Source organism: Nycticebus coucang, chromosome 7 (assembly GCF_027406575.1).
Source record: "Nycticebus coucang isolate mNycCou1 chromosome 7, mNycCou1.pri, whole genome shotgun sequence".
Classification (NCBI taxonomy): domain Eukaryota; kingdom Metazoa; phylum Chordata; class Mammalia; order Primates; family Lorisidae; genus Nycticebus; species Nycticebus coucang.
In genome coordinates this window covers 98,453,930-98,474,100 of record NC_069786.1, presented here as the reverse complement: position 1 = coordinate 98,474,100, position 20,171 = coordinate 98,453,930, and the positions used below count along the sequence as shown (strand labels likewise).

At 46.4% G+C, this 20,171-nt stretch overlaps 1 protein-coding gene and 1 pseudogene across 12 annotated transcripts in view; one reads left to right on the top strand and one right to left on the bottom strand.

The window, feature by feature from the left end:
- Positions 1-254: 254 nt before the first annotated feature.
- CFLAR (CASP8 and FADD like apoptosis regulator) overlaps positions 255-20,171 on the bottom strand; it is a 59,546-nt gene continuing 39,629 nt past the window's right edge. For 10 of the 12 annotated variants that reach the window (XM_053596641.1, XM_053596635.1, XM_053596632.1 and 7 more), the window contains 2 exons: positions 5,021-5,531; positions 255-441 (listed from right to left, as the gene is read on the bottom strand). In XM_053596641.1, coding sequence (XP_053452616.1) covers positions 303-441; positions 5,021-5,531 — 650 coding nt within the window. In that variant the 3' untranslated portion in view covers positions 255-302. Of the gene's footprint in view, positions 442-5,020; positions 5,532-15,483; positions 15,564-16,987; positions 17,071-20,171 lie in introns of those variants that run through there. The other 2 variants (XM_053596643.1, XM_053596642.1) reach the window with 2 other exon arrangements.
- LOC128589855 (ESF1 homolog) lies at positions 15,553-16,886 on the top strand (annotated as a pseudogene).

The following is a 20,171-nucleotide window of genomic DNA, read 5'->3' as shown; positions in this document are numbered from 1 at the left end:
GGAAGCTGTTACTCGCTCTTTTTTTTTTTTTTTTTTTTTGTAGAGACAGAGTTTCACTTTATGGTCCTCGGTAGAGTGCTGTGGCATCACACAGCTCACAGCAACCTCCAACTCCTGGGCCTAGGCGATTCTCCTACCTCAGCCTCCTGAGTAGCTGGGACTACAGGCACCCGCCACAACGCCTGGCTATTTTGTTGTTGTTGTTGCAGGTTGGCCAGGGCTGGGTTTGAACCTGCCACCCTCGGTATATGGGGCCGGCACCCTACTCACTGAGCCACAGGTGCCGCCCGGTTTTTGATTTTTCATTTGTAAGGGAAGATGAGCTGCTTTCGCAGAGTGTGTTGTAGGGAGACATGGTACTTCTCCTTAGCAGAAACTCTGCTATTCCAATTATACATATTGTCGTTGAGTTCAGTGTGGAGATCCAGGAGTGGGCGTTTTCTGGAGGAGATAAGAAAAGCAAAATTTAATGCCATGCAAATATCAAAGGCAAGAGAGATTGTCATTAGGGTGAAGTGAGCCCACAGATGTGAAGGTGCTTTTGTGGCAGTTTCTTTCTAAATGTTCCACAAGCTGCGCCATGAATGATTTAAAACCAGCTTGCAGGATTGTGGCCCAGGGTGGCTGCTGTCCCCTCCCTCAAGGAACAGCTGAGTTTTACTTACACCAGGCACATGCTAACCCACAGGGATAATCTATGCAAATGTGGAAGCGACTGGCCCTTGGGAGCAGAGTGGCTCCTCTCTAGCCCTCCCCTTCCTGCTGAGCCACCACTGAGGAGGTGGGGCAGAAGGCTATGAGATTTATTCCTGGAGTCCTCAGAGTATAGTCCAGAATGTATTGACAAGTGGCTCAGAAACTTCACTCTAATTCTAATTAGGGTGCAAATGAAAAAGGCTACTCGAGGTACACGTGGCTTCATTCAGCTTAAATGAAAACCAGAACACCGATGTGTCCCTTAGAAAAGTATTCCCGCCAATAAACATAAAACATGTTTATATAACAAACAAACAGTTTATATAACTGGCAGACCTGGACAGTCAGAGGCCACTTTTCACCTATCAAAATGTCAAAACTTGGCCAGGCGCAGTGGCTCATGCCTGTAATCCCAGCACTCTGGGAGGCCAAGACGGGTGAATTGCCTGAGCTCACAGGTTCAAGACCTGCTTGAGCAAGAGTGAGACCCCATCTCTAAAAATAGTGGAGCACTGTGGCTCCTGTAGTCCCAGCAACTCAGGAGGCTGATGCAATAGAATTGCTTGAGCCCAACAGTTTAAGGTTGCTGTGAGCTGTGACACCACGGCACTTTACCCAGGGCAATAAAGTAAGACTCTGCCTCAAAAAAAAAAAAAAGTCAAAACTTAAGAGTTCCATGGAGCTGGCCTTATGGGGGGCAGATACTGATGGTGTGAGGTGGCAGCCAATTCCTGGTCACCTCCACTACAAGAAACAATGACAACAGCCTCCTCATCGATGGGTGCAGTACTGCAGGGAAGATGTCACAAGAAAAGAAAGGGGGTGTGGGCCGCCCTTCACCCAGAGCAGCGGTTCTGCTGTCCATCTTCTCCAAGTCTGGAGCTATTTTGTTTTAACTGATGACAGTAAGCGACCGATGTTTTTCTGCACCAAACCATGGCAATGTCTGAGTGTCAGGACCGTGGTGAGGAGGTGTAGGACTCTGAGCTTAGCTGGCTCCAAGGAGGTCTTGGTGGTTGACAAGTCTAGAGACATCTACTACTTTTTGGTATTAGAGCTGCAGGGATGCAGCCATCTTGACCTTGGGCACCTGTCTCTGCTATTAGACATCCTCACTGCCAACCAGAGTGAGAGATCTGGGTGAGCAGGGTGGTGGTGCCCCACAGCATCGGGCACCAAGTCCTTCTGCCGTGGGCACTCAGAGGTGATGAGCCACATCTTGTGGAGCCTGCTTATACTGAACTGCTCCTGTCCTCCTCTGAGGCTCTGGGAGTACAAAAGCAGCCACCGACTGTGCTGCTGTCACCTGGCCAGTCTGTGGGAGCTGCTGGGACCTCAGGACCAAAAGAGGTTTGCTGCATCCAGGATCACCTTCTGGAGCCAGGAGGGCTGTGGGACACTTCTGTGGGACAGCAGTGCTATGGTCTCCACCTTCCAGCTCAATGCCCTCAGATAGCAGTTGATGTACAGACAGAAACTGATATTCCAGCACCAGGGGTGGGATGTGTCTTGTGAGGAGACACAGGGGCTGTGTCAGGTCCTGCAGGACAGCCAGGAAGCCCCACTGGTGGTCTGCAAGACTGTGGATGGCCATTGGCAGTTGGTTCCTGAAAATGCCAACTTAAAGAAATTCTCGGGCGGCGCCTGTGGCTCATGGGCGGCGCCTGTGGCTCAGTGAGTAGGGCGCCGGCCCCATATACCGAGGGTGGCGGGTTCAAACCCAGCCCCGGCCAAACTGCAAAAAAAAAAATAGCCGGGCGTTGTGGCGGGCACCTGTAGTCCCAGCTGCTCGGGAGGCTGAGGCAGGAGAATCGCCTAAGCCCGGGAGTTGGAGGTTGCTGTGAGCGGTACTGCAGGGAAGATGTCACAAGAAAAGAAAGGGGGTGTGGGCCGCCACGGCACTCTACTGAGGGAGATAAAGTGAAACTCTGTCTCTACAAAAAAAAAAAAAAAAAAAAAAGAAATTCTCTGGTGTTCTTCATGAGAACTGGGCCATGCTGGAAGAGCCTGCTGAGGCTGGCATCAACACCAATCTCAGCAGAGTCTATAAGGCTAGTTTGACAACATGACCTCTTACCAGCAGAAGAGAAGCTGTTTCAGCAGCAGAGTCCCCTGCCCGGGGCCAAATGGGCAGACCAAGAAGATGAGGCCTAGAGCTGCTGCTGATCTTTGAGTTGTGGTAGCACTCACAACCTTGGAAAAGCAAGGTCTTTCCTTTGAAGAAAAAAAAGGTAGACTGGGTGCTATGGCTCACACCTGTAATTCTAACACTCTGGGAGGCCAAGGCAGGTAAGTCGCCTGAGCTCAGGAGCTCAAGACCAGTCTCAGCAAGAGTGAAACCCATCTCTACTAAATAGAAAAACTAGCCAGGCAATGTGGCAGGCACCTGCAGTCCCAGCTACTGAGGAGGCTGAGGCAAGAGGATCTCTTGAGCCCAAGAGTTTGAGGTTGCTGTGAGCTATGATGCCTCAGCACTCTACCCAAGATGACAGACTAAGACTCTGTCTCAAAAAAAAAAAAAAAAAGAAAAGAAAAAGGTATGGCAGTTAGGTCCTGACCAGCACAGCTCAGGAAACAAAATGGTCCCTTGGGCTGTAAAATGTTCATGCTCAACACAGGCTGCTGCTGGTATCTGTGCTCCCTTCTGGTGGAGGGAGGATGTGCAGCATGTTGGGTTAACAGAAGAGAATGTAGGGTGGTAGCAGAAATGCCTGGGAGCGTTTCTTCTTCATGTTAGAGGCAACCTGTAAACTGCAGCAGAGGCAGCTCATGCTTCTTATATAACCCGGAACACCATTCATGCCGGCCACATCTCTCTCCAGGGGAGATCTGTAGGCAGACGGTTTCATGATGACCATGGAAACATTTTCAAGGTGCCCCACCATCTCCCTGTAGGCACACTGCGCTCCAGGGGCCACTTGCCATGTGGGGATGTTGAGACTCAAACAGAATCAACTCCTGCGCTCCTCCCAGTTCCAGCCATTTGTCCTGTGCTCAGCATGTGGCAGTGGCTCCTCTATGGAACGTGCAGGAATGTTTCTATCATCCCAGGGAGCTCTATTGGGCAGTGCTGGCCCAGAAGCTGGACTTGTTTCAGGAAGTGTGAGGACATGGGTATCAGCCAGAAGCCCAGTTTTACAGGGAAATGGGTGACGATGGCAGGTGTATTCATCACTCTGATTGACCTTTGCAAATGCTGCTAAGCAGCCAGGTGTCAGCTGCATTCTGATCAGTGATCAATAAGGTTTAGCATAATATGTGGCACTCGTTTCAAAATACATCGAGCAAAACATTTTGGTGCACATATTGTTGTGACTGAAGTGCTCACTGCTTGATTTGGAAAGAAATGTTCTTCTACTTTTGGGGCGGGCTCCTAAGTACATCAGGTAAGGCGTTCTGTCAAGCTCTTGCCCATTCCCTGATGGCTATTTCTCAAACGTGGGAACAACTGTGTATTGGTGATGACTTTGTTGTGAGATTTCACTGGGGACTTTCAAACAAAATCTTTTTCCGTATTTCAAAAGCTGGACTGCAGCCGGGCGAGGAGGCTCTCGCCTGTAATCCTAGCACTCTGGGAGGCCAACGTGGGTGGATTGCCTGAGATCACAGGTTCGAGACCAGCCTGAGTCAGAGAGAGACCTTGTCTCTAAAAATAGCCAAGTGTTGTGGTGGGTGCCTGTAGTCCCAGCCACTTGGGAGGCTGAGGCAAGAGAATTGCTTAAGCCCAAGAGTTTGAGGTTGTTGTGAGCTATGAAGCCATGGCACTCTACTGGGGGTGACAAAGTGAGACTCTGTCTCAAAAAAAAAAAAAAAAGATGGACTGGCCAGGCAGGTGGCTCACGCCTGTAATCCTAGGATTCTGGGAGGCTGAGGCAGATGGATTGCTTGAGCTCAGGAGTTTGAGACCAGCCTGAGCAAGACATGTTTCTATTAAAAAAAGAAAAACTAGCCGGGCATTATAGTGGTCATGTTTGTAGTCCCAGCTGCTTGGGAATCTGAGGCAAGTAGATCACTCAAGCCCAGGAGTTTGAGGTTGTGAGCTATGTCACCATGGCACTCTACCCCAGGGCAACTTAGTGAGACTCTGTCCCCAAAATATAAACAAATAATTTCTTAATTTCAATGGAAAACATTCAGACTACAAGCTAACAAAGTGTTCATAAATTGTTTTGGGTCTATACTGTACTCCTCAGGCAATGGTGAAGGAAAAAACCCTTTTTCTCTCTGAAAAGCAGAGCATCAAACATGGCACAGTGGTAATCCCCGTGTCAGTGGCAGGAATACAAGCAGGTGGTCCAGGATTGGCCCCTCCTGAGTGGCTCACCTTTCTTCCTTCAGTTTCTGGGAGAGACACTGCACATACAGAGATGGAGAGCTGGAGGACCACTTCAGGAGGGACACATCTGTTGTACACAGACTCCAGAAGAAGTCGGCCTCCGGGTGAACCATGCTGGGCCCCGGCTTCTGTGCCTCAGGTTCCACATTGCTCATCGCTGGCCCATCCACCTCCAGGAGGCTGCTGTCCTCCAGCTGGGCCTCAGGCACCATGTAGTTCTGAATAAAAAAGAGCTTTGGCTTCCCTACTAGAGAAGGGCACAGATCTCCCATGAACAGCCTCCTGATCCGATGCAAAGGGAAGCCCGAGTCAGTCTGACCCACACCAAACACACTTTGGGAGCCTCCTCGGCTCACCAGGACACACACGAAGCTGTCATAGTCTCGGTGCTGGGGCATATGGACAACTTGGTTAAGAACCTGGTCTATTTCCTTCACTGTGAGACACAAGAAACGCCGGACTTGATAGCCCAGGGAAGCGAAGGTGTCTTGAAGAACTTCTGGAGAAAAGAAACAAACATAGGAAACAATACTGGAGTGAGATAAACTCAAGAGGCAGGAACCCTGGTCGTGATCTAAGCTCCATTATTTATCTCTTTCTGTTTTTGTGTAATATTTTAAGGGCCCTAAGTCCTGGGCAAGAGGGACAGAATCCACCTGAAACATGAAAGATGTGCAGGCCAGGCTGCAATACCCAGGACCGTGCCAAGCAGAACTACAAGAGAATCGGGACTCGGCTCTGGTTCCCTCACTACTATTTTACTCCAAATGCTTTCTTTCAGGACTCACAGGTCTCTAACCATGGCATATTCTCTCCTGTAGGGGACAGAAACAAACAGGAAACCCAGACTGAAAGCTCTTTGGTGCTCTTATCTCAGACTAGTTCACATCATGGCCCCAGCTGACATCTGACCACAACCTCACTAGAGACTCTGGGCCAGAAGCAAACAGGAAAACCAGACTACAAGCTCTTGGGTTCTCAGATCTCAGACTAGTTCACTTCTCTCAACACCTTTGCTCTTCACTGATAAACATCTTTTTTTTTTTTTTGTGGTTTTTGGCCGGGGCTGGGTTTGAACCCGGCACCTCCAGCATATGGGACTGGCGCCCTACTCCTTGAGCTACAGGCGCCGCCCACTGATAAACATCTTTCTGTATTAGATTCCTTGAAAGAAAGCTTCCCTGCCCAAGCGGATATGCAAGGACCTGGCTCTGAGGATTTTCTGGCTGGAGCAGCCCCTGTCACATGACAGGCAAAAGGAGAACCATCCACCTTGGAATCATAAGATTTGAGTTTACGTCCCAGCTCCAACAACACCTCCTCCACCTCCTTCCTAGTCTTGGAAGAGGACTGAGCTACCCAGCAGAGGGGCTAAAAAGGGGATGGGACTCAGGTCTGGGACAGGAAATCCTAACCTAACAGAACAAGAGAAAAACAGCTAAAGCTGGAGGTGAAGCTGAAAACCACACAGGATCCCAAATGCCAAGGATAAGGCCAAGAACAGCTCCAAATCTGGATGGGTCCCAGACGAAGACAGAACACCCCTTATATATCCCTGTGGTGACAAGTCCCTCCATATACACAGCCTAAAGCTATCACAGTTGACTTTTCCCATTAATGTCACATTTTCCCTGTTTCTTGGGCCAGCAAGAACATGCATACAGACCAGTCTATTTTGCAGGATCCAAAAGATGACAACAATGTGACTTTGAGTAAATTGCAGCCTCAGTTAATTCATCTGTAAAATGAGATTGAAACCTTCGCTTAAACCACGTTGTTCTTTAAAAAATTGACTAAGGCCCAGGCACAGTGGCTCACACGTAGAGGCTGAAGCGGGAGGACCACTTGAGGCCAGTTCAAGACCAGCCTGAGCAATGTAACGAGGCCCTGTCTCTACTTCCCAAATAGAAAAATCAGCCAGGCATGATGGCGCATTCTGGTAGCCCAGCTACTTAGGAGCCTGAGGTGGGAGATTGCTTGAACCCAGGTTTTTGTTTGTTTGTTTGGTTTTTAAGACAAAGTCTCACTCTGTTGCCCTGGATAGAGTGCCATGGTGTCATCAGAGCAACCTCGTACTCTTGGGCTCAAGCTATTCTCTTGCCTCAGCCTTCCAAGTAGCTGGGATTACAGGCACTCACCACACATGTGGCTATTTTTAGAGATGAGGTGTTGGTCTGGCTCAGGCTGGTCTTAAACCTGTGAGCTCAGGTAATCCACCTGCCTCAGTCTCCCAGAGTGCTACGATTACAGACGTAAGCCACCACGGCTGGCCCTAAATTTTCTAGTTTTAGTACAGACAGGGTCTCGATCTTGCTCAGGCTGTTCTCCTGAGCTCAGGTGAGCCACCCATCTCGGCCTCCCAGAGTCCTAGGACTACGGGTGTGAGCACCACACCTGACCAAGCCCAGGAGTTTGAGGTTCCCGTGAGCTATGATAATACCACTGCCACTCTAGCGCAGGCAGCAAACAAAAAAAAAAAAGAAAAGAAAAGAAAAAGAAAAAAGCCTTAGTATATGAAAGTAAATAAGTGCCAAATTGAAAGTATTTAAAAAAAAAAAAAGGGAAAAGAAAACTAAAGTGACTGTGAGGATCCAATGAGATTTCTGTAAAGAACCTTTGCAAATGGTGTTTTTAAATATAAGATATTAATTTTAAAGAAAATAAAAGCAGTCATTTCTACCTATAAATCACCCAGCCTACAGTGCACCTCTCTCATGGAATCTACCTCTTAGGACTCAGAAGGACGTCTCTACATTCTTTTTTTTTTTTTCCTGAGGCAGAGTCTTACTTTGTTGCCTTTAGTAGAGTGCCCTGGCATCATAGCTACTGAAGTCTCAAACTCCTGGGTTCAAGTGATCCTCTTGCCTCAGCCCCTCAAGTGGCTGGGACTACAGCTGCCCGCCACAACACCAGATACTTTTAGAGATGGGGCCTCACTGTTGCTCAGGCTGGTCTTGAACTCCTAAGCTCAGGCAATCTGCCCGCCTCAGCCTCCCAGAGTACTATAGGATTACATGTGTAAGCCACCTCACCTGACCAAGGAGCTCTCTACATTCTAAACTAAAATGGACTCAGAGCAGACACATTCCATGTCCTGGGTATGTATGTCTTGGCCTTGACACAAATAGAGGAAGAAAAACTTAGGGGCTAAGTTTGGAAAATAAAACCTCAACAAACTGCAGAACTCCCACTTCTCCTCCTACCCACACGGGAAACCCCACACCAACACAGCCGGATCTCTGTAAATTTCAGCTGTTCTTCTGAACTTTTTTAAATGATGCAGGGGTTTTCTTCTAGCCAGGGGGTTAGTAGAGGGTTTTTCATAAAAGCCTATTCACAGGGCTGGGGACTATAGTGATAAATCAAAAAACTAAATGCATAGCCGGGCATTGTGGCGGGCGCCTGTAGTCCCAGCTACTCGGGAGGCTGAGGCAGGAGAATCGCGTAAGCCCAAGAGTTAGAGGTTGCTGTGAGCTGTGTGAGGCCACGGCACTCTACCGGAGGGCGATACAGTGAGACTCTGTCTCTACAAAAAAAAAGGAAAAAAAAAAAAAACTAAATGCAGTAAAATGTCATGATTTCACTAACTTAGAATTTTTTTTTAGACAGACTCTCATTTTGTCACCCTTAGTAGAGTGCTGTGATATCACAGCTCACAGCAACCTCAAACTCTTGGGCTTACACGATTCTCTTGCCTCAGCCTCCCAAGCAGTTGGGACTACAGGTGCCCACCACAACACTCAGCTATTTTTTTAGACAAGGTCTCACTCTGGCTCAGGCTGGTCTCGAACTCATGAGCTCAGGCAATCTACCTGCCTTGGCCTCCCAGAGAGCTACAATTACAGGCGTGAGCCACCATGCTGGTTTAGAATTTGTTTTAATCTAAAGGAGGGCACTTTGATCTTGACACTTTCTATGAAATGGGCTCCATTAAATAAATGTATAGAATAAATGAGAAAGAGGGAATGCCCCGCTGGTTGATTTACAGCCACTCACTGAGTATTTTTGTTAGCCCAGGGCTGAGCAGAAGATGAGATGAGCAGGACACGCCCAGTGGAAGAGAGAGTTCCGAGGCCAAATATTTATGAGAAACGCAGGGGAGACAAGGCTAGAATAGGGGTTTTTACAGGAAGCCTTCTCCAAGCCTTCAACAGGCCAATATGCATAACAAATCTCCAAGAGGGAAACAAAGCAGGTGGCACTTCTCAAATTTACTTGAACCCAAGGTCCTGTTTTGGTTTTACAAAGTTCCTCTTATTGCCTTATGGAAATGCTGCAACCAGGGCATACAGAGCAAGGATACAGGGTAGTTCCTGCTCTTTAAGGAGCTTAAGATCTTGTTGTGGAAGAAAAGCTCACAAATGTGCATAAAACAGTGATTGAAATGTCACACGGTATAGCAGGATTTTAGGAGAAACAGGTGGGCACAGAAGGGAAGACGACCAGTGTGGTCTGAGAGGGCAGTGTAGAAAAGCTGGCGCCCCAAAAAACAGGCTGAAGGAAAGGCACCCAGGTGGGGAACACTGGTGAACAAACAAGGCCCAGCAGAGGTGGGTGGGACAGTCTGAATAAACCTGACTTTCCTATTTAGTTAGGCCAGTCAGGGGGTTTCACCGGATCATCCACAAAGGCTCCAAATTACAGGCTACTTTATAAAACACAAATAATAACTGGTAATTCCCTTCTGGGCTAGCTTTTTTCCTGAGACAGGTCTTTTTTGTTTTTCTGAGACAAGAGTCTCACTCTGTTGCCCAGGCTAGATAGCCATGGCATCAGCCTCACAGCAACCTCAAACTGCTGGGCTCAAGTGATACTCCTGCCTCAGCCTCCCAGGCAGCTGAGCCTATAGGCGCCCATCACAAGGCCTGGCTAATTTTTTCTTTTTCTTTTTTTTTTTGTAGAGACAGAGTCTCACTGTACAGCCCTCGGTAGAGTGCCGTGGCGTCACACGGCGCACAGCAACCTCTAACTCCTGGGCTTACGCGATTCTCTTGCCTCAGCCTCCTGAGCAGCTGGGACTACAGGCGCCTGCCACAACGCCCGGCTATTTTTTTTGTTGCACTTTGACCAGGGCTGAGTTTGAACCCGCCACCCTCGGGATATGGGGCCTGCGCCCTACTCACTGAGCCACAGGCACTGCCCTAATTTTTTCTGTTTTTAATAAAGACCAGGTATTGTTCTTGCTCAGGTTGGTCTTGAACTCCTGAGCTCAAGTGACCTGCCACCTCAGTCTCCCAGAGTGCTAGGATTACAGGTGTGAGCCACCACACCTGGATGAAACAGAGTCTAGCTCTGTCAACCTGCAAGTCCATAGCTCACTATGACCTCAAATTCCTAACTCAGCCTCTCAAGTAGATAGAACTAGAGGTACACACCACCATACTCAGCTAACTTTTTTTTTTTTTTTTTTAATATTTTGTAATGAGCCCTGGCATGGTGCCTCACGCCTATTATCCTAGCACTCTGGAAGGCCAAGGCAGTTGGATAGCTTCAGCTCACAAGTTCGAGGCCATCCTGAGCAAAGTCAAGACTCTTGTCACTACTAAAAATGGAAAAACTGAGGCAAGAGGATTGCTTGAGTCCAAGTTGGAGGTTCCTGAGCTATGACGCCACAGCACTCTACCCAGGTCAACAGCTTGAGACTCTGTCTCAAAAAATAAATTTATTTTTTGTAATGATGGTGTCTTGCTAGGTTGCCCATGCTGAGATGCAGAAGTTTTATCCAAGAGAGCAGTGTCACAATGTAAGGTAACATCAGAATGAACCTGAATTTTTACATTTCAGATTAACATGAGGGTAGAAACGGGTTACAATGTTTGTGTTTGTTAGGTAATATCCCTGTTATAGTTGTGCCTCTCATCCAAAAAGTATGCCATGTACCCATTGTTGTGCCCATTAGGTGAGAGTACACCCCTGGCTGGTCTTTAACTCCTCCTGGCCTCAAGTAGTCCTCTCATCTCAGCCTCCCAAAGTGCTGGGGGATTACAGGTGTGAACCACCATGCCCAGCCTGGACTAACTTATAGCTTTACTTAGGAGAAAATAATATCAATAATAAATTTGTCAACTGTATATCAAAAGAGGTTTCTGGAGTACCTTGGGTGGCCTAAAAGTACCTTGTTCACATACCTACAACCCCTTATCCCCAATCTCAGTACCCCAAAAGCTCTGAAAACCTTAAGTTCTTTTCTCCAACTCATTTTATGGCAAAACCTCTCCTGAACTCATGAGGAGCTATTAGTCTTAGTTTATCCCACTTAGTATGAATATTCATTCATTTTGCTACAGAGGGCAGTGCCTGTGGCTCAAAGGAGAGGGCGCTGGCCCCATATACTGGAGGTGGTGGGTTCAAACCCAGCCCTAGCCAAAAACCGCATTTTGCTACAGAAATCTGAATATACATATTTGATTAAGAGGTGCTAGCCTTGACCTCACTGGAGTGTTTTATAAATTATGGTATATGAAGCATGTCATCTTTCTAAACTCTTAAAACTTCTAAATTCTGAAACGCAGCTAGACACCATGGCTCACGCCTGTAATCCTAGCACTCTGGGAGTGTCAGGTAGGTGGATTGCCTGAGCTCAAGACTTTGAGACCAGCCTGGGCAAGAATGAGAACCTGTCTCTGCTAAAAATAGCCAAGCATTGTGGCAGGCACCTGTTGTCCCATGTACAGGCTGGGGCAGGAGGACTGCTCCAACCCAGGAATTTGAGGTTGCTGTGAACTATGACTCAATGGCACTCAAACCCAGGGTAACAGAGTAGGACTCTGTCTCAAAAATATAAATAAATAAAAATTAAAAAAAAATAAATTCTGAAACACAAGGGCCTCCAATAAGGGATTGTGGACCTATAATTCATACACAAACACTAGATTTATACTATCTGCAAAATAAGGATTTGTTTTTGGTTGTTTTTTTTTTTTTTTTAGACAGTGTCTCGCTGTGTTACCCTCAGTAGAGTGCTGGGGAGTCACAGCTCACAGCAACCTCAAACTCTTAGGCTTAAGTGATTTTCTTGCCTCAGCCTGTGCACAATGCCCGGCTATTCTTTTGTTGCAGTTGTCATTGTTGTTTAGCAGGCCCAGGCCAGGTTCGAACCCACCCGCCTCAGTACACGTGGCCAGCATCGTAACCACTGTGCTACAGGTGCCGAGCCTAAAATAAAGATTTGCAAAAAAAAAAAAAAAGATTTGCTACATAATAGAGCCTCTAGTGACTCTGATTTAAAGAGAAAATTCGGGCGGCGCCTGTAGCTCAAGGAGTAGGGCGCCGGTCCCATATGCCGGAGGTGCCGGGTTCAAACCCAGCCCCGGCCAAAAACCACAAAAAAAAAAAAAAAGGAAAATTCAAGGTGAATATTAATAAGAATGTATGTATTGTATACTTGAAATTAGCTAAGAGAGTAGATCTCAAAGATTTTCACCACATATACAAATACACACACACAAATGGTAACTATGTGAGGTGGTACATGCTAATTAGCTTGCTTATGGGTAATCATTTCACAATGATTTTGAAGCATCACATTGTAAATCCTAAGTATGTGCAATTTTTTGGATATAGTAGGTAAAGTGCTGTGGTGTCATAGCTCATAGCAACCTTAAACACTTGGGTTCAAGTGATCTATTCTTTTTTTTTTTTTTTTTGCCAGGGCTGGGTTTGAACCTGCCACCTCTGGCATATGGGACCGGCGCCCTACTCCTTGAGCCACAGATGCAACCCAAGTGATCTATTCTTTTGCCTCAGACTTCCAAGTAGCTGGAACTATAGGCAACTGCCACAACTTCTGGCTATTTTTTCTACTTATAGTAGAGATGGGGGGGGGGTCTCACTCCTGCTCAGGCTGGTCTTAAACTCCTGAGCTCAAGCAATCTAACCACCTTGGCTTCCCAGAGTCCTAAAATTATAGGCATGAGCCACCATGACCAGCAAAAGAAATTTTTATTTATTTATGTATTTTATTTATTTATTTTTTGAGAGTCTCAAGCTGTTGCCCTGGGTAGAGTGCCATGTGCTTTACAGCTCAGAGCAATCTCCAACTCTTGGGCTTAAGCAATTCTCTTGCCTCAGCCTCCCAAGTAGTTGGGACTACAGGTGCCTGCTACAGTACCCAGCTATTTTTTGGTTGCAGCTGTCATTGTTTGGCAGGCCTGGGCTGATTCTAACCCACCAGCTCAGATGTATGTGGCTGGCGCCTTAGCTGCTTGAGCTACAGGCGCCAAGTCTTTATTTTCTTTTCTTGAGACAGAGTCTCACAATGTCACCCTACGTACAGTGCTGTGGCATCACAGCTCACAGCAACCTACAACTCTTGGGCTTAAGCAATTCTCTTGCCTCAGCCTCCCAAGAAGCTGGGACTACAGGCACCTGCCACAACGCCCGGCTATTTGGTGGCCTGGGCTGGATTCAAACCCACCACCTCAGATGTACGTGGCGGGCGCACTAACTGCTTGAGCTACAGGCACCAGCCTTTATTTTCTTTTTTTGAGACAGAGTCTCACAATGTCAACCTAGGTAGAGTGCCATGGCATCACAGTTCACAGCAACCTCAGACTCTAGGGCTTAAGAGATTCTCTTGCCTCAGCCTCCCAAGTAGCTGAGAGTACAGGTGCCCGCCACAATGCCCAGCTATTTTTTTTTAATTTTTTAATTTTTATTTTTATTTTCAGTGTGTTTGTTCATCTTTGTTTGAAGCACTCCTTTTTTGTTGATTTTCTTCTTTCTCCTGTGGTGCTGGCTGTTTTTAATGTTGTTAGTAGAGACGGGTTCTTACTCTGGCTGACTGCTGCTCATATGGGTTTTGAACCTCTGAGCTCAGGCAATCCACCCGCCTCGGCCTCCCACAGCGCTGGAACTACAGGCGTGAGCCACCACGCCCGGCCCGCCCAGCTATTTTTTGTTGCAGTTGTCACTGTTTTAGCTGGCCCAGGCCAGGTTCGAACTCGCCAGCCTCAGTGTATGTGGCTGGCACCATAACCACTGTGCTGTGGGCGCCGAGACAATTTTTTTTTTGTTTTTGTAGAGACAGAGTCTCACTTTATGGCCCTCGGTAGAGTGCCATGGCCTCACACAGCTCACAGCAACCTCCAACTCCTGGGCTTAAGCGATTCACTTGCCTCAGCCTCCCGAGTAGCTGGGACCACAGGCGCCCGCCACAACGCCCGGCTATTTTTTGGTTGCAGTTTGGCCGGGGCTGGGTTTGAACCCGCCACCCTCGGTATATGGGGCCGGCGCCTTACCGACTGAGCCACAGGCGCCGCCCGAGACAATTTTTTTTTAATTTGTTTGGGGTTTTTTTCCCACAGTTTTTGGCTGGGGCTGGGTTTGAACCCGCCACCTCCGGCATATGGGGCAGGTGCCCCCTTCCTTTGAGCCACAGGCACCTCAAGAGGGTAGGAATACTCCCCCCCCCCCCAAAATTGCCTCATCACAGACTCCTGGTCTTTTTCCCCAGGATGAGATTAGTAGATTAATCTCATAAGAGCAAGAAGTTCTGCTTCCTTCTCAAACTGGTCAGAAGCAAGTGGTTGCTGCTCTATTTGAATGAAACCTCCATCCACCATCTCAGATGTCACAGACCACTGGTCTTCATAGCTCATGGGCAGAAACCATAGCAGCTGCTTCAATTCCCTTGGTGAGATTTTCCTACAAATGTTACTATGGGAAAATGTTACTGATTCAGGTTGCTGCCTTTTCCATTAAAAGAAAAGAGGTAAAGGAGGTCAAGTAATTCCCAGAAACAGCCAGCTAAAGTCAGCACCACCCATGAAGCATCCGTCTCCACTTCCTCCTGTTTGCGTTCCTGATTCCTATTGCCCTAAGAGGAAGTTTTCTTATGGAAGATCTACAAAGAAAATTTGCAGCATCTGCTAAAAAAATCTAAGTCTCAGCCTGGTTAAAAAAGTACAGAAGTAGGGCGGCGCCTGTGGCTCAGTCGGTAGGGCGCCGGCCCCATATACCGAGGGTGGCGGGTTCAAACCCGGCCCCAGCTGAACTGCAACCAAAAAATAGCTGGGCGTTGTGGCGGGCGCCTGTAGTCCCAGCTGCTTGGGAGGCTGAGGCAAGAGAATCACTTAAGCCCAGGAGTTGGAGGTTGCTGTGAGCTGTGTGATGCCATGGCACTCTACCGAGGGCCATAAAGTGAGACTCTGTCTCTACAAAAAAAAAAAAGTATAGAAGTAGACGGGCTCTAGGGCGGCACCTGTGGCTCAGTGAGTAGGGCGCCGGCCCCACATGCAGAGGGTGGCGGGTTCAAACCCAGCCCCGGCCAAGCTGCAACCAAAAAAAAAAAAGAAGTAGACGGGCTCTAGAACCAACAGAACTAGGCTTTTGCGAGGTCTCCTTTGGAATCGTAAAGGGTTCACCACTTCTTCCTTGCATTTCCGGCCTCATTCTTCAGACTTACTGGGTCTTCCTCGTGTTCGCTTCTCAAGAGACCTCAGCCCAGTAGCTGCCCCCTGAGGTTTGGGAGGACAGAAGACTTTGGTTCCCGGGGCCGTCTGGTATTCATCAGCTTAGAGGTATTTGGTTTCTGCAAGAATTTGTTCAAGACATTTAAAAATGTCGTCCAAACAAGAAATAATGAGTGATCAGAGGGTTAGGCAGGTTGCAAAGGATCCAAGATTTGAGGAAAAGCCAGAAAAGGATCGAAAAGTCAAAATTGACAAGAGATTTCGAGCCATGTTTCATGACAAAAGTTCAAGTTGAAATATGCTATGGATAAAAGAGGACGCCCAATCAACCATAGCACTACAGAAGACTTAAAACATTTTTATGACCTTTCAGATTCTGATTCTGATCTTTCCGATGAAGAGAGCAAAACATTTAATCAAAAGAAAATGAAGAACAAAAAACCCCAGATGAAAAAGGAAGTAGATCCAAAAAATCTGTTTGAGAAAAAGAAACCAAGAAAGTTAATCAAAAGGATTTAGAAAATAAAAGTGATTTACATAATTCTGAAAGAATTCAGAAAATGAAAAACGCATGTAAATCTAAGGTAGATTCAAACACAAGTCCAAAGAAAGCAAAGATTTTACCCAAAAAAATAGACGAGTGGAGTCCCAGCTACTCGGGAGGCTGAGGCAAGAGAATTGCTTAAGCCCAGGAGTTGGAGGTTGCTGTGAGCTGTGTGATGCCATGGCACTCTACCGAGGGCCATAAAGTGAGACTCTGTCTCTACAAAAAAAAAAAGTAGACGAGAGGAAAAAAACATTGTTCAACATAATACAGATTCTTGTCCCAAAGGAAAACTAAGGACAGTAGACTCTGACACCTTTGAAATTGTGAAATCTCCTGAGATCAAGTGTTCTAAGACAAGAGAATTGCAATCAGTAGTTCCACCCGTAATGTCAAGAGATAGTGATGTTCATGAAAATTCAATGGATGGCAAAATGTTTGACAAAGGTGCTCTGGAGGAAGATTCAGGAAGTGTTAGTGAAATAGGAAGTGATGAAGAATCTGAAAGTGAGATTACAGGTGCTAGAGCTTCAGTTGATGATGATAATGCAGAGGAAGATGAGGAAGATGAAGATGAGAATAATGAAGAGAATGAAAGTGTAAAGGAAATATAGAAACTAGTTCTGAAGAAGAAGATGATATGGCAGATTTGTTTCCAGAAGAATCTGGTTTTGAGCATGCTTGGAGAGAATTAGATAAAGATGCTCCTCGGGCTGATGAGATTACACGTCGATTAGCAGTTTGTAACATGGATTGATTAAAGGCAAAAGATTTGCTGGCTCTGTTCAATTCATTTAAACCTAAAGGAGGTATATTTTCTGTAAAGAACCATCTTGTCGCAGGTGGTGTGTGGATACTCTTGTTTTTGTTCCCAAGCCCCACATCTGTTATTCTCTAACCAAAATGACTTATTTTACATGGAAGAAGCCCAAGTGCCCATCGACCCACAAATGGACTAGCAAATTGTGGTACATGTATACCATGAAATATTATGCAGCCCTAAAGAAAGATGGAGACTTTACCTCTTTCATGTTTACATGGATGGAGCTGGAACATATTCTTCTTAGCAAAGTATCTCAGGACTGGAAGAAAAAGTATCCAATGTACTCAGCCCTACTATGAAGCTAATTTATAGCTTTCACATGAAGGCTATAACCCAACTATAGCACAAGACTATGGGGAAAGGGCCAAGGAAGGGGAAGGGAGGGGGGAGGTTAGAGTGGAGGGAAGGTGGGGCCACACCTACGGTGCATCTTAGAATGGGTACAGGCGAAACTTACTAAAGGCAGAATACAAATGTCTACATACAATAACTAAGAAAATGCCATGAAGGCTACGTTGAACAGTTTGATGAGAATATTTCAGATTGTATATGAAACAAGCACATTGTACCCCTTGATTGCACTAATGTACACAGCTGTGATTTAACAATAAAAAAAAAAAAAGTACAGAAAAGGCTGGGCGTGGTGGCTCATGCCTGTAGTTGTGAGGCCAAGGCGGGTGGATTGCCTGAGCTCGGAGGTTCGAGACCAGTATGAGCAGGAGTGAGCCAGAGTGAAACCCCATCTCTAGTAACACCAAAAACAGCCAGACATTGTGGCAGGCGTCTGTTATCCCAGCTACTGGGGAGGCAAAGGGAAAGAGAATCACCAAAGGAAGAAGAGTAAAAAGAAAAAAAAAAAAAAACTTCAAATGAAGAAGAATGAACAAGCAAGCTGAAATTAAAAATTAAAAAAAAGCTACTAGGGAGGCTGAGGCAAGAGAATCGCGGAAGCCCAGGAGTTAGAGGTTGCTGTGAGCCGTGTGACGCCACAGCACTCTACCCGAGGGCGGTACAGTGAGACTCTGTCTCTACAAAAAAAAAAAAGAAAAAGAAATAAAAAATTAAAAAAAAGTACAGAAAAATTTTCAAGCTTTTCAGAAAGAACAGAGGAGAAAAGGGAAGGGAAAAAAATACATCCCCCTAAGATCTGCTAACACTGTCTTTTATTTGGCTGGAGCTTTAGACAATGCTCCAAAGTCCTCTTATCAGTGATTTGAGACATTTGCTTCTATATTCCTAACAAGATCAAAAGATCTAGCACTGGCCAAGCAAGGTGGTTCCCACTACATAATCACTCTGGGAGGCCAAGGCAAGAGGATTGATTGAGGTAGGAAGTTCAAGACCAGCCTGAGCAAGAGCAAAAACCACCCCCACTCCCTAGTCCTGTCTCTATAAAAAATAGAAAAATTAGCAGGTGTGGTGGACACTCCTGTAGTCCCAGCTACATGAAGCAGGTGAATCACTTGAGCTCAGGAGTGTGAGGTTGCTATGACCTCAGCTAAGACCATGGCACTCTAGCCAGGGCAAAAGAACAAGGCTCTGTCTCAGATAGAAAGGTCTGGTGCTTAGCATATCAGGGCTTAGCACAGATCTAGATTTGCCAGGCCACTGAAAAAGTGATGCAACACTAAAGACTTACTTTTTAATTCTACCAAACTGAGATAATTAGCCCCAAATAACTAAGCATTCATTTCAAATCTTAAAAGGATTACTGACCTCTACAAGGATTCTCCTCAAGAATGAGCCACAAAAGAATAACCTCATCTTTTTTTTTTTTTTTTTTTTGGAGACAGAGCCTCAACGCTGTCACCCTGGGTAGAGTGCCGTGGCCTCACACAGCTCACAGCAACCTCCAACTGCTGGGCTTAAGCGATTCTCCTGCCTCAGCCTCCCAAGTAGCTGGGACTACAGGCGCTTGCCACAACACCCGGCTATTTTTTGGCTGCAGCTGTCATTATTGTTTGGCGGGCCCGGACTGGATTTGAACCCGCCAGCTCAGGTGTATGTGGCTGGCGCTTTAGCCACTTGAGCCACAGACTCCAAGCCTTTTTTTTTTTTTTGAGACAGAGTCTCACTTTGTCACTCTGGGTAGAGTGCTATGGAGTCATAGCTCACAACAACCTCAAACTCTTGGGCTTAAGTGATCCTCCTGCCTCACCTCCCAAGTAGCTGGGACTACAGACATTGGTCACAACACCCAGCTATATTTTAGAGACAAAATCTCGCTCTTACTCTGAGCTGGTCTCGAACCCCCAAGCTCAGGCGATCCATTTCCCTTGGCCTCCTAGAGGGCTAGGATTACAGGTGTGAGTCACCTCGCCTGGCCTAGAATAACTTTATCATTGATCACCATGTGGCTCTGAGACTAGATTCCATCTCATTGACATTTAATATTTGTTTCACACAAAGGTGGCGCCTATAGCTCAGTGGATAGGGTGCTGGCTACATGAACTGGGAATGATGGGTTCGAACCCAGCCTGGGCCTGCTAAAACAAACAAACAAAATAGCCAGGTGGTTGTGGCAGGTGCCTGTAGTCCCAGCTACTCAGGAGGCTGAGGCAAGAGAATCCCTACAGCCCAAGAGTTTGAGGTTGTTGTAAGCTATGACGCCACGGCACTCTACCGAGGGCAATAAACTAAGACTCTGTCTCAGTAAAAATAAATAAATGAAGGATGGCGCCTGTGGCTCAAAGGAGTAGGGCGCCAGCCCCATATGCCGAAGGTGGTGGGTTCGAACCCAGCCAAAAACAAATAAAAAATAAATAAATAGGGCAGCACCTGTGGCTCAAGGAGTAGGGCGCTGGTCCCATATGCCGTAGGTGGCGGGTTCAAACCCAGCCCTGGCCAAAAACCACACACACACAAAAAATAATAATAAAAATAAATAAATAAATAAATAAATGAATAAATAATAGCCAAGCATGGTGCCTTGCACATATCTAGCAGGTGTTTAATGAACATTCATTAGACAAAGGAAGAAATAGAACTATAACTATTTAGAGACTTGCATCCCCATTGGATAAAAGAGTGATTTTTTTGAGGACAGAAGAAAAGATAGGTAGAAGATAGTCTGTTAAACTCAAAAGATAAAAAAGGATTGGTTTCAGAAACACAATGACACTAGGAAAGCATATTCCTTTGTCCCTTTACCCAACAAATATTTATTGAGCACCTATTTAACACCCCCGTTCCAGATAGCAGAGACACAACAAAAGAAACTGATGAACTCCCCTATCTTCACGGAATTTACATTAAAGCAAAGGAGTTAAAAGCATAGGCTTTGGGGTCCAGTTTTTAAATCCAGCCCCCTTAGCCCAACCTCACTAGAGTGCGTGTTAATACTAAGGTCATTTACTGCTA